Source organism: Exserohilum turcica, assembly GCF_000359705.1.
Source record: "Exserohilum turcica Et28A unplaced genomic scaffold SETTUscaffold_11, whole genome shotgun sequence".
NCBI classification, from domain to species: domain Eukaryota; kingdom Fungi; phylum Ascomycota; class Dothideomycetes; order Pleosporales; family Pleosporaceae; genus Exserohilum; species Exserohilum turcicum.
Genome location: NW_007359926.1, coordinates 1,447,498 through 1,466,231, shown reverse-complemented (window position 1 = coordinate 1,466,231; position 18,734 = coordinate 1,447,498). Strand labels below are relative to the sequence as shown.

Genomic DNA, 18,734 nt, shown 5'->3' with positions numbered 1-18,734 from the left:
CAAGTGGGCCCATTCATGGCATTCCTGTTCATGTTGCTCTCTGACGCCCGACAGGCCCCCTTGCTCGCCATGGACGTCCTCGGTGAAACAGATCCGTAGATGTGCCTTTTGTCGGAAAGTGAAAATCAATCCCCTTTTGACCACGACACCCAAGGCCCATCGCACAAGAAATCCAGAACGCCCGCTCTCACTCGGCTCATCGCATCTACACAGAGCACCGCGCTGTATGACTTGCATGGCGTTACGTAGCAGCTGACGCAACACCGGGTGTTTTTATCGTGGCTTTGTCGTTTCATCAACGGTGGTGGGGTCCATGCACCAGGGCATTACCTTACCTACCAGACTGCGGTTACATGTATCCAATCCCCTCCAGGGATCATCTTTATTTTCTTGGCCAGAGAGAGTTACATACAGCTATATCTGTACATTCGCCCGTTAGCCACACTGGACTTGTTGACCGATCGCACACATGGTCGTCCCCCGTATACCATATAACGAAAAGAATAGCGTATGGAAGATGCCGCGCGCATCGGCGCAGCAAGCCGTTTGTTTTTTTGGTTTCCTTGCCAAGAGCAATGATAACATCAGCATCGCGGGCGAAGACGTGAAAAACCCCACTGCCCAGCCGGGGGTACTGTATCCCACGGAGAAGAGGAATTGTGTCAATTTCTTCGGTTGTTGTCGCGCAGATGATTGTCCCAAACAATTCCTCCATTCAGCCAAAGTCTCTGTCCTGGGTTTCTTCCGGTGCTGTGCTGTGCTGTGACGGTACGTATGTACCCAGTACCCAGTACAAAGTGCTTTGTGCTACATGGTTGCACCCTGGAATATCTGAAACGGCCAATCATTACCTAACGCCCCTAGAAGAAAGAAAGAGGCAGGACAGGAGAGGATCGGACGAGGCAAAAAAAGAGATATTACGTTGGTATCTGAGTAAAGACCAACAAGAGATTGGCTGTTCTTGGTTACCTTCGCTACTCACCCTTGTGCCTGAATGTTTGTCAGAGGGCTAGAACGTTTTTGGCTCTCTCTTTCTCACTCTGTCTTTGCTTCCTTTCCTCTTTTCTCTCCCTTGTTCGTACTTTTCCCTTTTCTACTTTTTTTGACTTTGGCTTTACCCAACATTTGATTGGTAACGGCGCTATATCTTGCTTAGACTCGATGACAGCCCGCCATCATCATCATCATCATCATCATCGTCGTCGTCATCGCTGTTGTTGAGGCTTATGAGAGATAGCCACACACACACACACACACATGACCGGAATACTGCGGAACACAACAGCCGCCTTCGCTCACGCCTCGCTCAAGCACTTATCTACAGTACACATCGCTTATCCCGCACAGACTCGATTGTTTAGTAGATGTCTCTTTGAAGGTTTGACTACTACTTTCGCAACCCACACTCAGAGCGGGAGAGAAAAGCCTCTCTGTGTGAGAGAAAGAGAGCGAAAAAAAAGCTCAGTCTAGTCAGCTTATGCCGTGCCATGTCCATGTCTCCAAAAAAATTACCCCCCATCGTAGTTTCACTTTACCTCGCTGCTGACCTACATACTTGCAAGTGCGAGCTTACCGGGCCTAAGTGAACTTGTGTAACGGATTGTGTTTGTTGTTGTCCCTAATGTATAAGATGAAAGAAACGCAAAAGTATCAAAGTGTGTAAATCAATCTTCATTGTTTCTCTACTTTCTCTCTCTCACACCCTCACTGATCCAGCGTAAAAAATAAAAATAAAAAATACAACAACCCCCCCCCCCACGATAGAGCGTATACTGCACGTGGCCATTTTTGCATAACCAAGACGAGACGTTTCGATCCGAACATGTCCTGTAGCAAGACCAGCCTGCCCATGGCCGCCGGAATCCCGCGGGGAGGGAGAGGGGGGGGAGGGTTTGCCCAGCAAACGCAAAGCGCAAAGAATTTACCCAGAACAGCCGCAGTTTGAAAACAGATGCTTGTGGTTCCACCGAGAGGACGAATACCCCAGGCCATACAGGCAAGATGCATTGCATGCAAGGCATTAAGAAAAAGAAAAAGAAAAGTGTTTGATGTGCAGAAATATGCAAAAATGTGCTGCCCTGGCACACACACCCCCCACAAGCCCAAGTGCTTACATACATGCATGCCCTTTCTTCCTGAGTAGACCCAGGATCCCACCCCCCCCAACATTCATCAAGCTTCATATTTGCTCCCCGCTACAATTTGCCTTGTATCTTCGAAAAAAAATGCACGCTTGTTGTCTAGCTTCACACACACACACACAGAGAGAGAGAGAGAGAGAGAAATACAACCCCCCTCCCAAAAAAAGAAAGATGAAAATAGGCAGACTACATGTATATCCACACTACCACTTATATTTCCCCCCCAAAAAAATCCGCCATCTTCGCAAAATACCAATCGTGTCATACAACTAACTACCTACCTACCGTGTCCCGGGTACCAAGTACACTACCTCAACCGCTATCTTCAAAAATCTTCTAATTTCATCCTTTTATTCCCTTTTCACGCGAGTCGTAAATAAAGTATTACTTCCGCAAAAAAAAACTCAAAAAGAAGAGAGAGAGAAAAGAAATAACATGGACAAAAGCTTCAACAGGGCTCCTATCTTCGTGCTGGATTCACAAATGAATCAATCACACACTGTGTTATATATCGTCTCCCTCTAGTACTGCGTTTGTACGAAAAAAAAACAAAAAAAAGAGAAAAAAAAAGTCGGCTGTTTGCGTCAGCATGGCCAAGTTCACGCATGGGGTACAGATAAATAAATAGATAAATAAATGAGTAGTATCACATCTCTTCCCCTTCCCCTTCCCCTTCCCCTTCCCCCCCTTACCACGTTGACAAGCTGGAATCCGGCATTCGTGCAAGGTGTGAGTTATGGAAAAAAAAAGAAACGAGAAAGAAGAAGGAGAGAAGGAGAGAAGGAGAGAAGGAGAGAAGGAGAGAAGGAGAAGACGGAGATGAAAGAATATAGCTGATAATCACACTACGATCTCACTTAATCCTTGTATACTGTGCGTGTGTTCTTACTATACACTTACTAAATATGTCCTGGTCTCGCTAGAGAAAAGTTTTTTTCTTTAAAAAGAAAAAAGACATGATAGCTATTTTATTCTTGTTAGTCTCCTTCTTTTATTATCCTAATGTTTGTATATATTCAATGTTATATTTTTTTTGCATACAAGGAGCTTGTGGCTAGTGACTCGCTGTGAATCTTCTCGTCCTTCTCAACTCTCTTTCTCATCAGTATCACCCGTACGGTCAGACAAGATGACGGTGTAACCCACAAAAAGCAAAATAGCACTCTGTCCATTCTTCCCGTGCAACAATTACTTAGTATACACTGGGACAAGACAAACACCCCACATGTACCATGCCATGAAAACGCTACGTAAACGAAAAAAAAAGCAATATAACATACAGTATTCCCACACCACACACACATACGCATCACGCTGAAATGCCCATACACTATCATAATACTAAATATCAGGATTCAGTAGAATAAATGAAAATCGTTTACAAACACACGCCATCATCCCATCGTTCCGTCATCACTCGTGATCCACCTTTCTCCCCCTATTACCATCTCCCAAGGTATGCTAACCACATGACTAATAGATCAAAGCAAGAATACTCAAGACTAACCGAAAAAATAGCAGGGGTATCTCAAGGCTCAGACGATATGCAAACAAAGGCGTTGAAACGCGTCGCTCCCACCGACCGTAAAGCCTTGTGTCAGTCTCATGGTCGTCTTCTCACGAGCCGGTGAAGAGATAGAATACCAAAAAAAGTAAACAAAAAACAATAAAAAACTCATCAGGCAGACGCAACCAATGCTGGAAAAATGATAGGGTAGCACAAACCAATCTGCACAGAGCAGCAAATATGTTGAGCAGGCCGCTTCGGCATGTTGAGTGCCGGCCAGCGACAGCTCCCAGCAATCCTAGGTTGGCAATGGGATCAGTGGACAAGGGGAGCGGAACCTAGAGCTCCATCTTCTCCACTACACCCTCACTCATTGTCCGTACTTTGCCCACGGTCCTCTCCCTGCCAACAAGTGATTCGACGTCGCTATCTCCGTCGCTCTCGTAGTAGTATTCAGCATCCATGCTCATTTCTCTCGCAGGAAGGTATTGCTCCTCTTCGGCATCGACGACTTCGCCTGGGTGATCAATCACCATATTGTCAAGCTCGTCGCTCTCGCCGTACGCTTCAAGACCCTTCTTGGCGCGAGCTCCCAGCCAGTATTCGGCACGCTTCCTACTGCCCGCATTGGCCGATGATTCGTATTTTGACGCCTTGAACTTTGACATGAGCGACATGGCGACGCTGGGCGAGTTGGAAAGAGCAGATATGCCGCGAAGATAGAAATAGACAACTCGCTTGCGCTCCTTGTTGTAAAGGAAGAAATGGTGACTCCAGATTGCACCATCATCCGCAAAAGGGTCGTCTGACGGCTCCCAGGCGTAGTATTCACAGTTGGACATGTCCATCTCGCTGTCAACCAGTTGCCATGAGCGGGGACTCCAAATCGGTGAGCCAAGTGGTGTTACGGCGCCTGCGGGAAGACCGGCGGAATAGACTTGCGGCCGGAGGTAGTACATGGTAGTATCGATTTTGTGCATGAAACTGTGCATGGTCTCGCGGCGGAACTCGTCCGGGTTCAGGGTATTTGCAAAGTCGTAGTCAATGTGTGTTGCATTGAGCGTTGCAATGAGGTAGGCAAAGGTATGGCGGTTCGCTGCCTCGCTGAAGCTACCGAATGGCGTATCTCTTGAGATATCGACTTGATCCGCGAATTGCGCGGCTGACTGTTCCGACAGCCCCGCAACTGCGGATAGCAGGTCCTTGTGTCGCTCCTCGAGCGTCTTCTCAATGCGCTTGTATAATTTCTTATCACTCCCAGCTGCTTTTACAGTCCATAAGTCGCATCCGCCGATGATGGCTGTGTCTTGGGTGTCGAAGTTGAGGGCGAGGTTGACCTCGTGGAGGGCGCACAGGTCGAGGTACTGCGTCACCGGATCAGCTACATCATCATCACCCGCCTTGGCCCCTTCGCATCGAATACCCACCTTCATTGTGCCAATCCCGGGTCCTCTTCAACAGGAGTCTTTGTGGATGTGATTTCGGATGTGATTGTAATATCGAGAATGCGATGGCGGTGTCAGCGTGCCGTGGCTGCTGGTTGTAGGCGGTGTTGCGGTCGGGAGGGGGTGGCCTGCGCGAACCGATACAACGAGTAGAAACGACTCTAGGCTGGCTGCAGAGAGGAGATAGTACTGTTGTTCGGCCAGACAGTCGTCTAGCAGGCGGTGGACATGTGTATGGCGTCGGCGGAAGTGTGGTGTGAGGTGTCCCTGTTACGACGTGGTCGCGATTGCGGAGACGGCGGTGATCCGCTTGGCAGTGACACCGAGCTAACAAGGGCATGTGTGTCGGGTTATGATTCCTGATTGGTTCACGTAAGCCCAGCTCCTCAACCAACAAAAGCAGTTGATAAGGCCGAATGGGTAAACGGCGAGAGGGGACTGGTGTTGAGCATTGGAGTTGAGAACTGGTGCTGAGCGCTGACGTCAGTGGGTGCCGGTGATGCGCAACGTGCGCGGGCAAGTAACGTGTCATCTGAAGTCGGTCGAGCATGTGGACTGGGACAAGAGATTGCCTGGTAAAGAACCTCACTGGATTCGGCAATGTTTCATTTCATGTGTGCATGGCAAGGCTCTGGATAGAAGATCAAGAATTGATCCGAACCAATTGCTGTCACGAGATGCAGATGTGCAGTGCCAGGCAGCTGTGGAGGAGATCTGTTGCTACGTGGTTAGGGTTAGTACAGCAACAAGACGGAAACAGAGGAGAGCAAGCAACAATGTCAAGGGCATAAGTCTCGATGGCATGATGTGTAATCACGTTCGAGGCCGGTGAACCACTTGTGTCAGACCTAACTGTGTCGAACAAAGGTCGCCAGTCCGAGGTGTTTGATTGTAGTAGATAGAGTACAGCTACCGCCATCCGCTCTACAAGGCAGGATGGCAGGTAGTGCGTTCTCCAATGACCCGACTCCCTGCGCCGTGTGGTATCGCTCCGCCGTAACGCCTATCCTTGAAATGTGTTGGGCATCATGATGCGCGCCGCGGCCGACGACTGCATGCCGTGATTCTAACCAAAGCGCCTGTTGTTCCGATGTCTGTCGCCGTGGAGCGTGGTCGTGTGTCCAAGCCTGAAGGTGATTCCTCACAGAATGCCATGCTCGCGAAGCCGATCTCTGAAGGCATCGACATGGATGGCGTCATCCTGAAGGCCGGGGCACGGTCAGTCGGTGAGGACTAGTGGGACTGGGCACTGACAACCGCCAAGTCGCGGGAATGTAATTGTATGCTCCGTAGAGGGATTACATTATCTTGGTAACGATGTCGTCCTCGGCCTGGACGACGAGCGCGTCAGCCAGGCGGTGCTATAGGCGTAGCGAAGCGGACCATATCACACTTCACTCACCTCCATATCCTCGAGGCTGTCCTGCTGTCCTATGCACCGCAGCACGTTCTTCTTGCTGCTCTCCTGCATCTCGCCAGCAAGCAGCAGCTCGTCGAGGATGAAGTAGGCCTTTTGGAAGTTGAAGATGATGTCGAGCTCGCACACGTTGCCGTAGTACTTGTCCATCTGCTCGACGTAGCGATGGACAATCTCGAGCGTGATCAGCTCATTGTCGGTGGCGTCGCAGCCGGCGATGAAGAAGAGCGAGGCGTAGCGGCGATAGACGACCTTGGTATCTGGCGGCGGGCGTGTGAGCGCGGCGAAGACGGCATTGTCAGCAACTCACTGACCCTTGTACTCGAGAAAGTTGCACATGCGGGTGCGGCGGGCGAGCACCAGCTGCGAGACGTCCTTGACGATCTTGGCCTTGTCCTTGGGCGCGAGGGTGGTGAACCATTTGGCCAGACGCTACGCGGCCTCAGCAGGGGACTTTTGCATTCGGGGGTGGGGGACCAACCACTTTGCCCTGGCGCGAGAGCAGAATGAGGTATCTGCGCGGGTTAGCAACGGCTGCGCAAAAGAGCATGGGCGCAGCCTCGTACTTGATTGTCATGGTGTCGTGTGCTGGCAAAGGGAGGTGGTGTACATGTGGCCGTGGCCCCAATGTACGAGAAAGGTGCAGCTTGGGCCATCGGCGGTCACAGGCCAGCCCCGCGACTGTGAGACGTCAATGCGCCCTCGCCCAAACCCCCGCCAACCGCCGTCGACATACACATGCATACACATATACATACGCACATGCGCTGTGTTCTATGCGCCAATAGTGATAGCCCTCCTCCCCCTGCGCAAAAACAAACCCCTCCTCTCCCGACTCTTGGCTTGTGCGCTTCGGTGCAGCCGCGCTACTGCGCCCCATACGCGACCTGCGACCCTCATCTGAACGCGCCCCACTGGCTGACAAACGGCCATCATCTTGAACTTTCACTCGAGCCATATACCACCGCCGATCCGAGGGGGAGACAGCGAGACATAGGACCGACCAAAAACACACCACAGCATCCAGCAAGCGGCTTCCATGATACAAACCGCAGCCATGAAGCTCGTGCTCTCAACCTCGTATGACTCCCCCGTTCGCATTCGCATTCGCATCCCCCGTCCAATCTGACAAGACCAGGAACATCATGTCTGGCGGACCCTCCGTTATACGCCGTCCTCTGTTTGAAAAATCAAACACCGAACTCACGTCCGCACTCCGCGCAAACTTCTCTGCCCACCAACCCGCTCAAGCGCCTGCAAAACCAAACTACCGAACATGGACCACTGCGACCGAATCCGCCCTCTACGTTCCCACACATACCCCGTCACCCCTCAGCGAGCCCCGAGAGTCGTACGACATTACAGTCAAGCTATTCTACCTGCCCAACATACCCACCGACCGCCGCTGCGCCCAGACAAGAGAAGCGATCGAACTGGTACTCAAGGAGCTGGGCACATCATCAATAGATCTCTTGATCGTAAGCTTCCCGGGCATATCTTTTGATGCCGACGACGAGGAGTCCGACTTGGAAGACAACGACCCGCCTTCTCCCCCATCCGCAACCCAATCCACATCCGAAAACTCGTCTGGCGACTGTCTGGACGCAGACGTGCCACCCGAAGACATTGAGACCATGATAACCACGTGGCATACGCTGGAGAAGCTGCAAGCAGAAGGCCTGGTTTCAAAACTCGGGATTGCAGAATTCGGCGTCACGCGACTAACGCGCTTCCTAGAACATACCAAGATAAAGCCCAGTGTGAATCAGATCAACGTGCGCGATTGCTGTGTCGTACCTAAGCCCTTGATTCTGTACGCAAAACAGCAACAGATTGAACTTCTCACACATAACGACTGCACAAACATCCTGCCACGAGGCACTCTGAGACAGATACTAGGCGCGGGCGAGAATGGCTCGGGCGTCCTAGCAGGCGAAGGAAACGAGCAGGGACTCAAGGGCGATGTAGAGCCGCAATGGGTTGTCAAGTACACGGCAGTCGTCAAAGACCGAGGCGTCGTGGAAAACAAGGGCTATTTTGCTGTTGCAGAATTACGAAACGCATAACCTTTTTTACGAATGACATGCAAACATCAAATTTTCTCAATTTAACATATGAATTTCGATCATCCTCTCCAAATATCTCTTTTTTTGCGAATATCCCCTCTCCCTCCCTCCCAGCTGCTTTGCAGCAGTACCCCTTTTACGAAATAACGCCCCTATAGGGCCCACATGCAGTGCAATTCAAACTCGGTCCCAGAGTCGCGGACACTAGCGAATACCCACATTCCTGGCACTTTGTATCCTTATCCAGACCACTGCCCTTACCCTTCTTGTCCTTACCCTTAGTCTTGTTCTTCTGCTCTTTAGACATGCCTGCGCCCATGGCGGTTTCTTTGCTTCGACTTTAGTGGTTTGTTATCTTGGATCGTGGAGTGCTGGTATTCAGCTACAATATCTGAATCTGTATGTATGTGTGTATTTGATCTGTATCCTAGCCGTATCAGCATTCACAGATCCAAGGCCTTTATTACTCGTGGCGAGGGTCATGTACACAGTGTTTGAGCGAGTGTCGTGTATGTTCAGAGGTGGTGTTGAAGCCCACACAATGCAGCAGAGGACTCTGTAGAAAGAGGATCTGAGTGGTGTTGTTAAGGAGTAGTGTTGTTAAGAGGGGCAATGGAATTGACAACGTAAATATTGCACTTTGGATAGCGCTGTACTAGAGTGTGTGTGGGTCGCGTCTGATATTCACCATGAGAGACCTTGAGCCCGGTTGTTTGTCGGCTTGGCGGGGTGGTGAAGGGAATAACGGGCTTGGAGTGTATTCAAGTAGCTTTGACATCACGAGCAAGTGAACTGTGACTGAGACATTGATTCTGTATAAGAATGTGACCTTGGGATACTATAATGCGAAGAGGTGAATGTGAAGGGACTTGCTCTTCATTCAACTTGCATCTGCGGTAGTAATGTAGCAACTTCAAGAGATACTTCACGTGTTAACATTCACTCACATATCACTGCCTCCTTTCATACGCCTAGAGTACATGAATCAAGCCTCTCTAGACGATGGCCCTTCTAGAAAAGTAGTCTAGTCATCACTCAAAAGTACTACATTCCTTTCTAGGTATTTCTCGTACCCTTTCCGATCTAAAGATTTCTGTTCTTCAAGAAACATCCACTTACGCTCCCCCACATCAATGACTGGACGAAGAGGGAAATGGATATTAGACAGAAGTTAGAAGGTCGCCGTACTGTAATAAATAAGCTCATTGAGTATATGGTTACTGTACCCGCAAAGCATGTATACCAATATCAATACAGCAATTTCCTGTATGCAAATATATTCATAAACTACATATGAGTCATATGATAAAGCAGCTAAAAGATAGATAGCTACAGTCTATTTCATTCATCTTGACCCAAGAGCGATTGTAGTCCCCAACACAACATCCCACTAATGCCGGCAACAGGTACCTTCACGACACAATTTCCATTGTTGGAATGAACAGCCTTTACGTGTATTCGCAAAATGATTCTGGTAGCATAGATTGAGAGAGACAACGCCTAGCAAGAAGTTTGCAGCGAACAATAGTTATAACGCTCATTGTAGGTTGCACATGGGTGCTACCAGTCCCTGACATGACACCACCTCACATGTCTGCGTGTAAATTGGAGGATACGAACGGAACATGGTGCTGACACTTCAGTCACGTCTAGTTGATCAATTCACATGTCTAGATTGACGTTTAATGGGTCAGGGACTTGATGTGACCCTCTTGACATGTCCATTCTGCTCAGTGAGCCTAACGACAGTATCGCGTCCTCAACCCAGATAGAAAACTCTAGTGTTATATGGTTGCGAAACAAAACTCGGGCATTCAGATTCACCACAGGACATGCAAACATGCATGCTTGGCCATATTGCGCGCATATCAACGGACAAAAAGCAATCAACTATTCACACACTCACACGACTTCCACAACTTGGCAAGTAAACAAAGAAAAACAAAAGGAAGAAGCTCTGTGCAAACATGGACGTGCGCGCAAAGTACAACACGCACAACCGTATCTATTATGCACCCTCGACTTGTGCAGCCCAGCCCACACAGCCCACCATGTCCAAGCCAAAACAATAGTCCATGTAAGCAAGCCGTCTGCACAGCACGCCCCAAAATAAAACGTGCACACTACCCGTCCCGTGGAACCAATATTGGCAGCCGTTACAAGAGTCAGAAGTCAGAGTCAGTCAGACTCCGAGTCGCGCCGCGGCCTGTCTCGCTCCGAATACGTGGGTACGGTACGGAACGTGTACTTACGTGTACGACCTCGGCTGAAAGCAAAGGAAAAAGCAAACAACCAAAACAAAACACACAAACAAACCAGTTTTCTCTGTTTGTTTATATCAACGCCTCTATGAGTGGTTCGCTCACCAAGTAAGCGCCGTACACCGAAGCAAGAAAAAATGAAGACGAAGAAGAAGAAGGTCGCGCGCGCCAAGGCACAGCTTAGAATGAACAAATCATAACAAACACCACATATACATACATCCAAGTACACGCGATATGAGGAATGACCACCCCGCTCCCCCCCTCTCTAAAAAAAAAGAGGAAACTAAGCCGCCCTGGCTGGTTGGGCGCTTGCCGTGCCGCGCCGCGCTCGCCAAAATGCGCCGATGCAGCTGCAGGTACGCTTTTAATCAATCGGCGTGTTTCACCATATGGTCGGCCGGGATACCATTACATGTCATGGTTTGGAGCGGGAGGAGTCGATGGCAACGACAGTGATGACGATGGCGATGATGATGGTGATCCTTGCACATGTACAGTACGTGCCAAGTAAAGTAACGCCCTGTATATGGCTATCATGCCACTGTATCCCTGCATGTAGATATGGATGTATGGATGTAGCAGCGGCTATCTACCTACCTACCTATCCATTCATCCATCCATCCATCCATCCATCCATCCATGGACATACACACCATACACACACCAAAAAAAAGAAAGCACAGAAATAAAATCGAACGGAACGCAAGACAAGACAAGACAGAACAAGACAAGGGGGGGGGGGAGAGGTACGTAGCTGCTGACCGCATGAATCGCGGGAGGCGCGCCCCTTGGTTCCAGAATCCCTCATCGAAACAGGAACACACGATGCACGGGAAGACACGATGGACGGGAGAAGCGTGAGAGAGAAAAAAAGACGGAAAACGGCAAGAATAAGAGAGAGAGAGCCCAGAAACCAGAAAACGGACAAGAGCGGGAGAAAAAAAAAAGACAAAAGTGGATTACCTACGCGGGAACGACATGCGGTCGAGTGGGATGCTTGTGCGCGGGAGAGAGAGAGAGAGAGGACCCTTGTAATTTTTGCAGTGGTTCCTTTTCCTGACTTATAGCGTATAGTATGTATATGGTTAAAGCGTGAAAGAAAGAAAGAAGGAATGGGGCTTAGACAATTCTACCCATGTCTGTGTGTACACGGTGTACTTACGTAGGCATACATATCCATACCCGTATGCACAGAATGCACACACACACACACACATACACACATCTATAATCCAGTTTGCAAGACGGAAAGCGCCCCAAAAAAGAAAGATGCCACTATTAGATGGATCGAAGGAATATCTGGGAACCGGGGTTGAGGGGGGGGGGCGGGCTATATCCCGCCAACGGACTATTATATAGCACATAAAAGCGATGGGATATTGATTGGACACGGATTTGAAACATGATAATACAATGGCAATGTTAGGAGACCCTTTATCTTAGGGGAGGGGAAACGGGGTAAAAACAAAAACGGTTCGGTTCGGTTCGGTGAGAGGTTTGTTTTAGTTTGTCTCCGTTCCCACCATCCCCCTCCCCCCTTTTACCTTACGTACCCACCTGCCATAATGTCCGCTATTGCTGAGGCATCCATCCATCCATCCATATATGCCCCCTACTTCGCATCCGGCAGACCCAAAAAAAGGACAAGATAACTAATATGTTTGCGCGCGGAATATATACTACATTTTCATTTTGACACAAAATGAAGGAAACATAATGCAAGGGATACTCTTATCTGGAGTTTCCCGTGCCTCTATTTCACGCACACACACACACACACACACACACGCAAGCTCCTTCGTGCTCTGAAGTCCGAGGAGAGAGAGGCGTGGTTTGGAAAACAAGTCGAGTAAGTAAAAACAAGGGGGGGGGGCGAGCAGGATTATTGAAGGATCCAAGAAGAAGAAAAGAAAAAAAGAACGCATGCACGCACGCTCAGGCTGGTGGCTCGCTCGGATCACGGGGGCCCTTAGGATTTGGGGGGGGTGAGAGAGAGAGGGAGGGGGGGAGGGGGAAAGACACTGGCCAACGGCTCGTGGGTGGGGGGGGGGAGGCGGGAGGCGGAGCAACAACAAGCGCAAGAGAGAGAGAGAGAGGGGGTGCAAAGCAACAACGGCGCTTTTCTTGGGGAGTCTAGTGCGTATTACATTGGAAGCACTGGCCCTCGTTTGCAAAAGGGAACCAACCGGGGCGCGGGCGACAGGCTGAATACACGCATGCGAACAAAATGTGACAGCGGAACGAGGACGATCGCTCATTTTAAACTTGCGGGAACCATCCACCCCCCCCTTGGCTATGTAAGTATGGGCACTGATAGCAATATAGCGGGTTGCGATAACGATAAGCTGCGCCCCCCCCCCCCATGCCCATGCCCATTGCCATGGATCCTACTACACTTTGTGTCGAGGACAAATTGCACCGGAGTAAAAGGTTTCCATCCTACCTATGCTGGTCCGGATGAAAGCGTGTCTCTATACTACACACATTGCATGTTTGGAGAAGAGTGTTTTGAGATATACAGAGTTTGATTGATTTGTTGGTTCAAGACTGCAGCTCTATCATTCAGCCCAATCCACTAGCTAAGTTTCCTTCAAGTTCAGGGTACAAGATCACCTATCAAGATTTACCTTTCCATGTCAACCTACATGCTCCCCCTGCAAACTGTCACCCCAACGCACTACGCGTGCCTCTCGGTGTATAGTTGCTAGTTCATAAAATGATTGTGGAGAAAATAAAGAGATCCGTCGTGCCGTATCTGCCAAACTTGCAGTCTGTTGCTACCGAATAAGGCGGTAAAACCAAGCCCATATCCATCGATACACTAGGAAATGCAAGGAAATTTTTTTTAACGAGAGTCGAGGGCGGTGAACATAAGCCGCCGCCAAAAAAAAGGAAAAGAGAAAGCCGGTCAAAGTACCCATAGATAGCTCAGTTTCATGCACCAAATGCCAATCACAGGATGCCTAGATTCCAGTCCTCCAAAGTGTTCATCAAGGAAAATATGCCGCAGTCAAGGAGAGTAGAGAAAAGGAAATAAAAAGTCCGGTTCGCGTATGCATGCATCACAGGTTTGCTATGCGCCATTAGATAATCATTCGCTGGTAAACTCCGTGGTCATGCGAGAGGAAAGGTGTTTGGGCTCATTCGAGCGAAGCCGTAAAATCGTGGTATCCGGCGACAGTTACAGGGAAGCAGCCGCGGGTTGCTGGTGGGTTGTAGGGCGAAGACGCACAAGAGGTGATGGTGCCAAATCACATACGTATGGTTTCAGGTTTTCGATGGAGAAGACTCCCTCGTGTGCTGGAAGAACCGTTTTAGTCTGCTCCCAAAGTTGCTGTTCTTTTTCTTCTTGTCTCGACACGGCTCGCGATGTTCCGACTGTGGACGCTGCTCAATGGAGAGCTTGCTGCGCTCACTGTTCGACGACGAGGTTCCCATCAAACGAGACAGGCTAGCGATGCTGGACCGCTTACGACGACGGGACTCCATATCACTAGGATCCGAAGACAAGGATGATGTGCGTTCACCAAACCGGCGTGGGCTGACAAGTGGGAAGGCATTCTGCATCATGCCACTCGTCATGGTCGACCTTGAAGATGTCAAAGATGGCACCTCGGTCGAGATGCGAACCTCTGGGCCAGGCTCGCCAAAGCGAGGCGATGGCATCACTGGGTAGTCAGTCATGGACGAAGATGCGGTGCCTCCACGTCCAGTGTCGAACGAAAGCTGGCTGGATCCATAGTCTGGTGACGAGAAAGACGACGCAATGGTGTCGGGCGTCATCAGACTCTGCTGATGAAGTGGAAGCGTCAGATTCATGACGGGCTGGCGCTGCTTGGGAGAGTCTTCGGTGGGCTGAGCAGTGACTGTGGAGTCTGAAGAATGTGTGAGAGATGATGTTCGGGGTTCCTCGTAGTCTTCCACCACTTCCACTGGTTCGGACTTTTGTGTTGACAGCTGGTCCTTGTCGCTTCCTTGTTCCGCAGGCGGGGTTGCTCGGGGCGAGATGGGCTCTACTGAAACGACTTTGCGTGCCTTTGGTGTTCCGTTGAAGCCAAGTCCGTCACTAAAGTTCCACTTGATGCCAGGCCCTTCTTGTTCGGAATCTGTTTCCACTACCGAAACCTTTGGCTCTTCAGCCTCTGCGCCAGTTGCTTCGGGTTTCGCGTCTTTTGTGGGGAGCGTCAGTTCGTCTTCGGGCTCCTCCTCCTCAAAGACGTCGTCCATGGGCGAAGCGTTTGCGATTGCTGACGATCGATTCTCAAAGGGAACCAGTTCGGGCGCACTCTCTGTCCTTCGGTGCGAGGGCGACATACCGTTGGCGCTGTGCATGGCTCGTCGATGTGCCGAAAAGCCACGCTGATTGGATCGGGGCGCGGTCCCGTTGGGAGTGTTGAAGGGTCCGAGCGCTGCGTCCAAATCAATCACTGGGCTCATGATGTCAGAATCAACACGCTGCAACGGACGAGGTTCCAAAGATGTATAGTTGGTGTCCAATTTGGGTTGGGCTCCAGAGTCGTCGGTGGGCGACACAATCGTGACGGTGGTATCGTCATCAAAGTTTGGCTCAAAGTCGATTTCTTCCGACTCATCCGAATCTTCGCCATTGCCATCAACAACCATGCTGGTGGGCGGTGGCGTTGGCGAGCGCATCTTGGATCGCTTGCTGTGCTTTCCCTTGCGAGTGATGATGGAGTTTGCCCAGGACTTGACTTTGCGAGGCTTGTGGCTGCCCTTGCGCGAGGCAGATTTTGGCTTTTTGGGCGTCTTTGGTGATTCATCCTTGTCAGCCGCCGGTGAGGCTGAAGCCGTGTCAAAAGGCTTTGAGAGCGCTGGGTCCGAGGCGCTGGTAGGAAGAGTCGGCACCGAGTCATTGCCTTGGCGGGGGTCCTTGTGGAAGAGGCTCCGTCGTTTGGCCTGCACTTTGGGAGCGGGGGATGGGACGGTGGGGGCTGCAGGTGACATTGGCGAGACGGCAGATACGGGTCGTTTGCGCTCAGGCACCTCGGCGTTCATGTTGCCGCTGATAAACTTGTCCAAAACCATGCCGGCTGTGCTGGGTCGATCCTCATCCGGAACTGTGTTCAGCGTGGGCCGTCCGAGCCGAGGAGGTACCGGGCCACTGCCGCTTACGATTGATGACAGGCTGTTCGCGGCAGAGTGTCCACGGAATGTAGACAAGGAGCGTTCTGTCTCGGACGAGATTGTTGAGAGTGGACGGATGGTCTCGATTCTATCAGAGAATGTGACCCGGGCTCTGGACGGGGGCCGCGTAGGATCATCTTCTGATCTGTGCTGGCGCAGCGATGGTTGGGAAATGGACCTGTTGAACTTGTGGCCAAGGGCAAAGTGATTGCCCTCGGAGGGCGTGCTAGGTGCACTGCCGGTTGTTGCGGGAGCAGGAGGGCTCATAATTGATGTGAGGTCGTGCGAAGAAATGGCACCTGAACGGCGGTGGGCGTGTCCACGGCGGCCAGGTGGCGGACCTGGTCGCAGGGTGGCGCTTGGTGCAGGCAGAGCATCGTCGCCCTTGGTCGGGCTGCTGCTCATCAACGCAGTACCTCCGGGCCGGACGTCGCCACCGATGAATTCGCTTCCTCCTCGCTTGTGTCCATGCGAGGGCTTTGAGGGCGAGCCGGGCACCGCCAGCGTGTTTGGCGAATGTGGGGGTGATTCCCTGGCTGGCTTGGACGTGCCGGCCGGATTGAAGGAAAAGTCTGGCAGTGCGTTGATGGATTTTTGTCGGTGGTGCGGCATGGACCCTCGGCGGCCGGTGGGATAGGCTTGCAGTGACATTGGGCGTGGGTTGATAGGTATGGGATTTGAAGGGGGCATATCTGGGCCTCGCATGGGAAACGAAAACTCTGGGTTGGGGATAAGCTCAACGGGCCCGGCATTTGGGTGCTGTCGGCGCTGGTACAGGGGCGAGCCAATGCCAGACTGCGACTGTGTAGCGCGGTGCCGTGGCATGGCGGTCTGAGCCATGCTGGAGGAGCTGGCTGGCGTTGCTGACGCAACCGTGTGCGGTAATGAGGCTTGACGAAATTAGGGATGGTGTCGCCAACGGACGCGCAGGACGGTGGTTGGCGTGCAGGCAGGATTGGCAGCGTGGATTCCGGGAGCAGGTTGCAGGATCCAGCAGGGCGCACTGTGGTTGGACGAAGCCAAGTGTCGAGGTGCTACAGACACTGGCACAACGGGCGTGAGACGAAACAAGCGCCGTCGAGGTACGGGTGGAGGCGCGATTACTACTGACGCGCAACGGTCAGTACAAGATTGCAGGGCGATGCGAAACGTGACGCGAGGCAGGTGGTGCGCGTACAGTATGGCGTGAGAAGAAGGCGGTGAGGGTTTTTTGGGTGTTGTTGTTATGGTTGTGGGTGTTGGTGTTTGCGGTGGTGATTGAGAGAGGATCGGTAGGCGGAAGGCAGCTAGGTATGCGAGCGGTTGGACAGAGTGAAGCCAGTACACCCAAGAAATTAAGGAACGACGGGGGGAAAGGAGCGGACAGATGCCTAGAGTCGCCTCAATTGGGATGTGAGTAGCGACAATGGGCTCCAGGGAGGGGAGGGGGGAGGGGGGGTCGAGAGGGCGCGGCGAGGATGGCGGGGAGGTGTTGACGATGAATAGGCGGAGTGGGTGAGAGACGGGCACCTGGGCAACTCGTCGCTTTTGTCGGTGGTTCCTGCCCAGGTTGGGTGCGCGCTAGTGGGAGCAGGCCCGTGCGGGGGACAGGGATCCCCAGCTCGTGGCTTTTGCCCATGCTAATCGCTGGCTCCCTCTTCATTTCGCTCCTGGGCCACTCGAGCTGGGACGCGCTGCCCGCCAGGCTGCCCGTCTGCCCGCCAGCCCGCCGCAGGCTGTCGGTACTTTGTTTTGCCTGGCTGCGTGTGGGCCCGGTCGAGGCAGCACATATTGCACCCGCCGCCGTCGCTGCGCTGCGCTGCTCTGCGCTCGCTACCACTATGCTGCGCTGGCTGGCGCGCTGCCCTGGCTATCTGCCGGGCGTGCCTGGGCCGGTGCGTGTGCGTGTGCGTGTGCGGGTGGCAGAGGGCTGATGGCTGATGGCTGATGGCGACGCACATGACGGGCCCAGTCGGCCCTCTTGGGCACTCGATGGCCGGCAAACCCACGATGGAACAGTTCGTCTCGGCTAGCCAAGCCTGACCACGGCCGGCGAGAGCGATAGGGAAACTTGGCTAGCGCCGTGTGGCAGTTTGCCGTGCCAGCACCCAAAGCTGGTTTCGACCAAGGCACCACACGACAACTGCGTCACTTGACTGGGGACGAGGGGGACGAGTCGGAGAAGAGTCGGAAGAGAGGAGGGCGAGCAAGAGCAGGAGCAGGAGCAGGACGAGCCGGGTGGATGCGGCTCTTGCAACGTCAGTCTGTCCGCTGCATCGGCGCGAAACACGGTGCTCGCCCTCGTACCGTCGCTCTCACGCTCTCACGGCCTCTCGACACGGCCGTCTGCACATATGCGCTGCAAGCAACCGCCCGCGTCGGCTTGCCCTGCCTGCCTGCCCGCCTGCCCGCCTGCCCGCCTGCCTGTATAGTACATAGACGTACATGCGCACGTCGACATGGATCCATGTCGACGTGTAGACGGTCTTGGCTGCATGCCGCCAGCCGACGCCTCTCCACGGCGGTGGTGTCGCAGTGCAGTGGCCGTCGCAGTCTGGTCGCAGTCGCTGGCAGGGCGGCGGCAGGCGTGGCGGTGCAACGGGCGGGCGTGGCGGGCGTGGGCCAGCCTGAGTGTGCGTGTGCGTGTGCGTGTGCGTGTGCGTGCGTGTGAGCGTGGGCGTGGGCGTGTTTGGCCTCGAGACTCAACCATAGACGCTCAATGTTTCACCGTGCGCGGTCGCGGTGGGGGTGCTCGCCGCCGTCCCAGACA

The 18,734-nt window shown here is 52.3% G+C and overlaps 3 protein-coding genes across 3 annotated transcripts; 1 reads left to right on the top strand and 2 right to left on the bottom strand.

The window, feature by feature from the left end:
* Positions 1–3,986: 3,986 nt before the first annotated feature.
* On the bottom strand, positions 3,987–7,087 carry SETTUDRAFT_159031 (uncharacterized protein; the record flags this gene model as incomplete). The annotated part of the gene is made up of 5 exons (XM_008024097.1): positions 3,987–5,012; positions 6,496–6,770; positions 6,825–6,942; positions 6,992–7,025; positions 7,077–7,087. 5 exons carry the CDS (start codon positions 7,085–7,087, stop codon positions 3,987–3,989), a joined length of 1,464 nt encoding a protein of 487 aa, XP_008022288.1.
* Positions 7,088–7,567: 480 nt separating this feature from the next.
* SETTUDRAFT_175479 (uncharacterized protein) lies at positions 7,568–8,583 on the top strand (the record flags this gene model as incomplete). Its single annotated transcript, XM_008024096.1, has 2 exons — positions 7,568–7,590; positions 7,649–8,583. The coding sequence occupies 2 exons, from the start codon at positions 7,568–7,570 to the stop codon at positions 8,574–8,576; spliced, it is 951 nt and encodes a 316-aa protein (XP_008022287.1). The 3' UTR covers positions 8,577–8,583.
* A 5,524-nt stretch (positions 8,584–14,107) lies between these two features.
* SETTUDRAFT_159029 (uncharacterized protein) lies at positions 14,108–16,825 on the bottom strand (the record flags this gene model as incomplete). The annotated part of the gene is made up of 1 exon (XM_008024095.1): positions 14,108–16,825. The coding sequence occupies one exon, from the start codon at positions 16,823–16,825 to the stop codon at positions 14,108–14,110; it is 2,718 nt and encodes a 905-aa protein (XP_008022286.1).
* Positions 16,826–18,734: the final 1,909 nt, after the last annotated feature.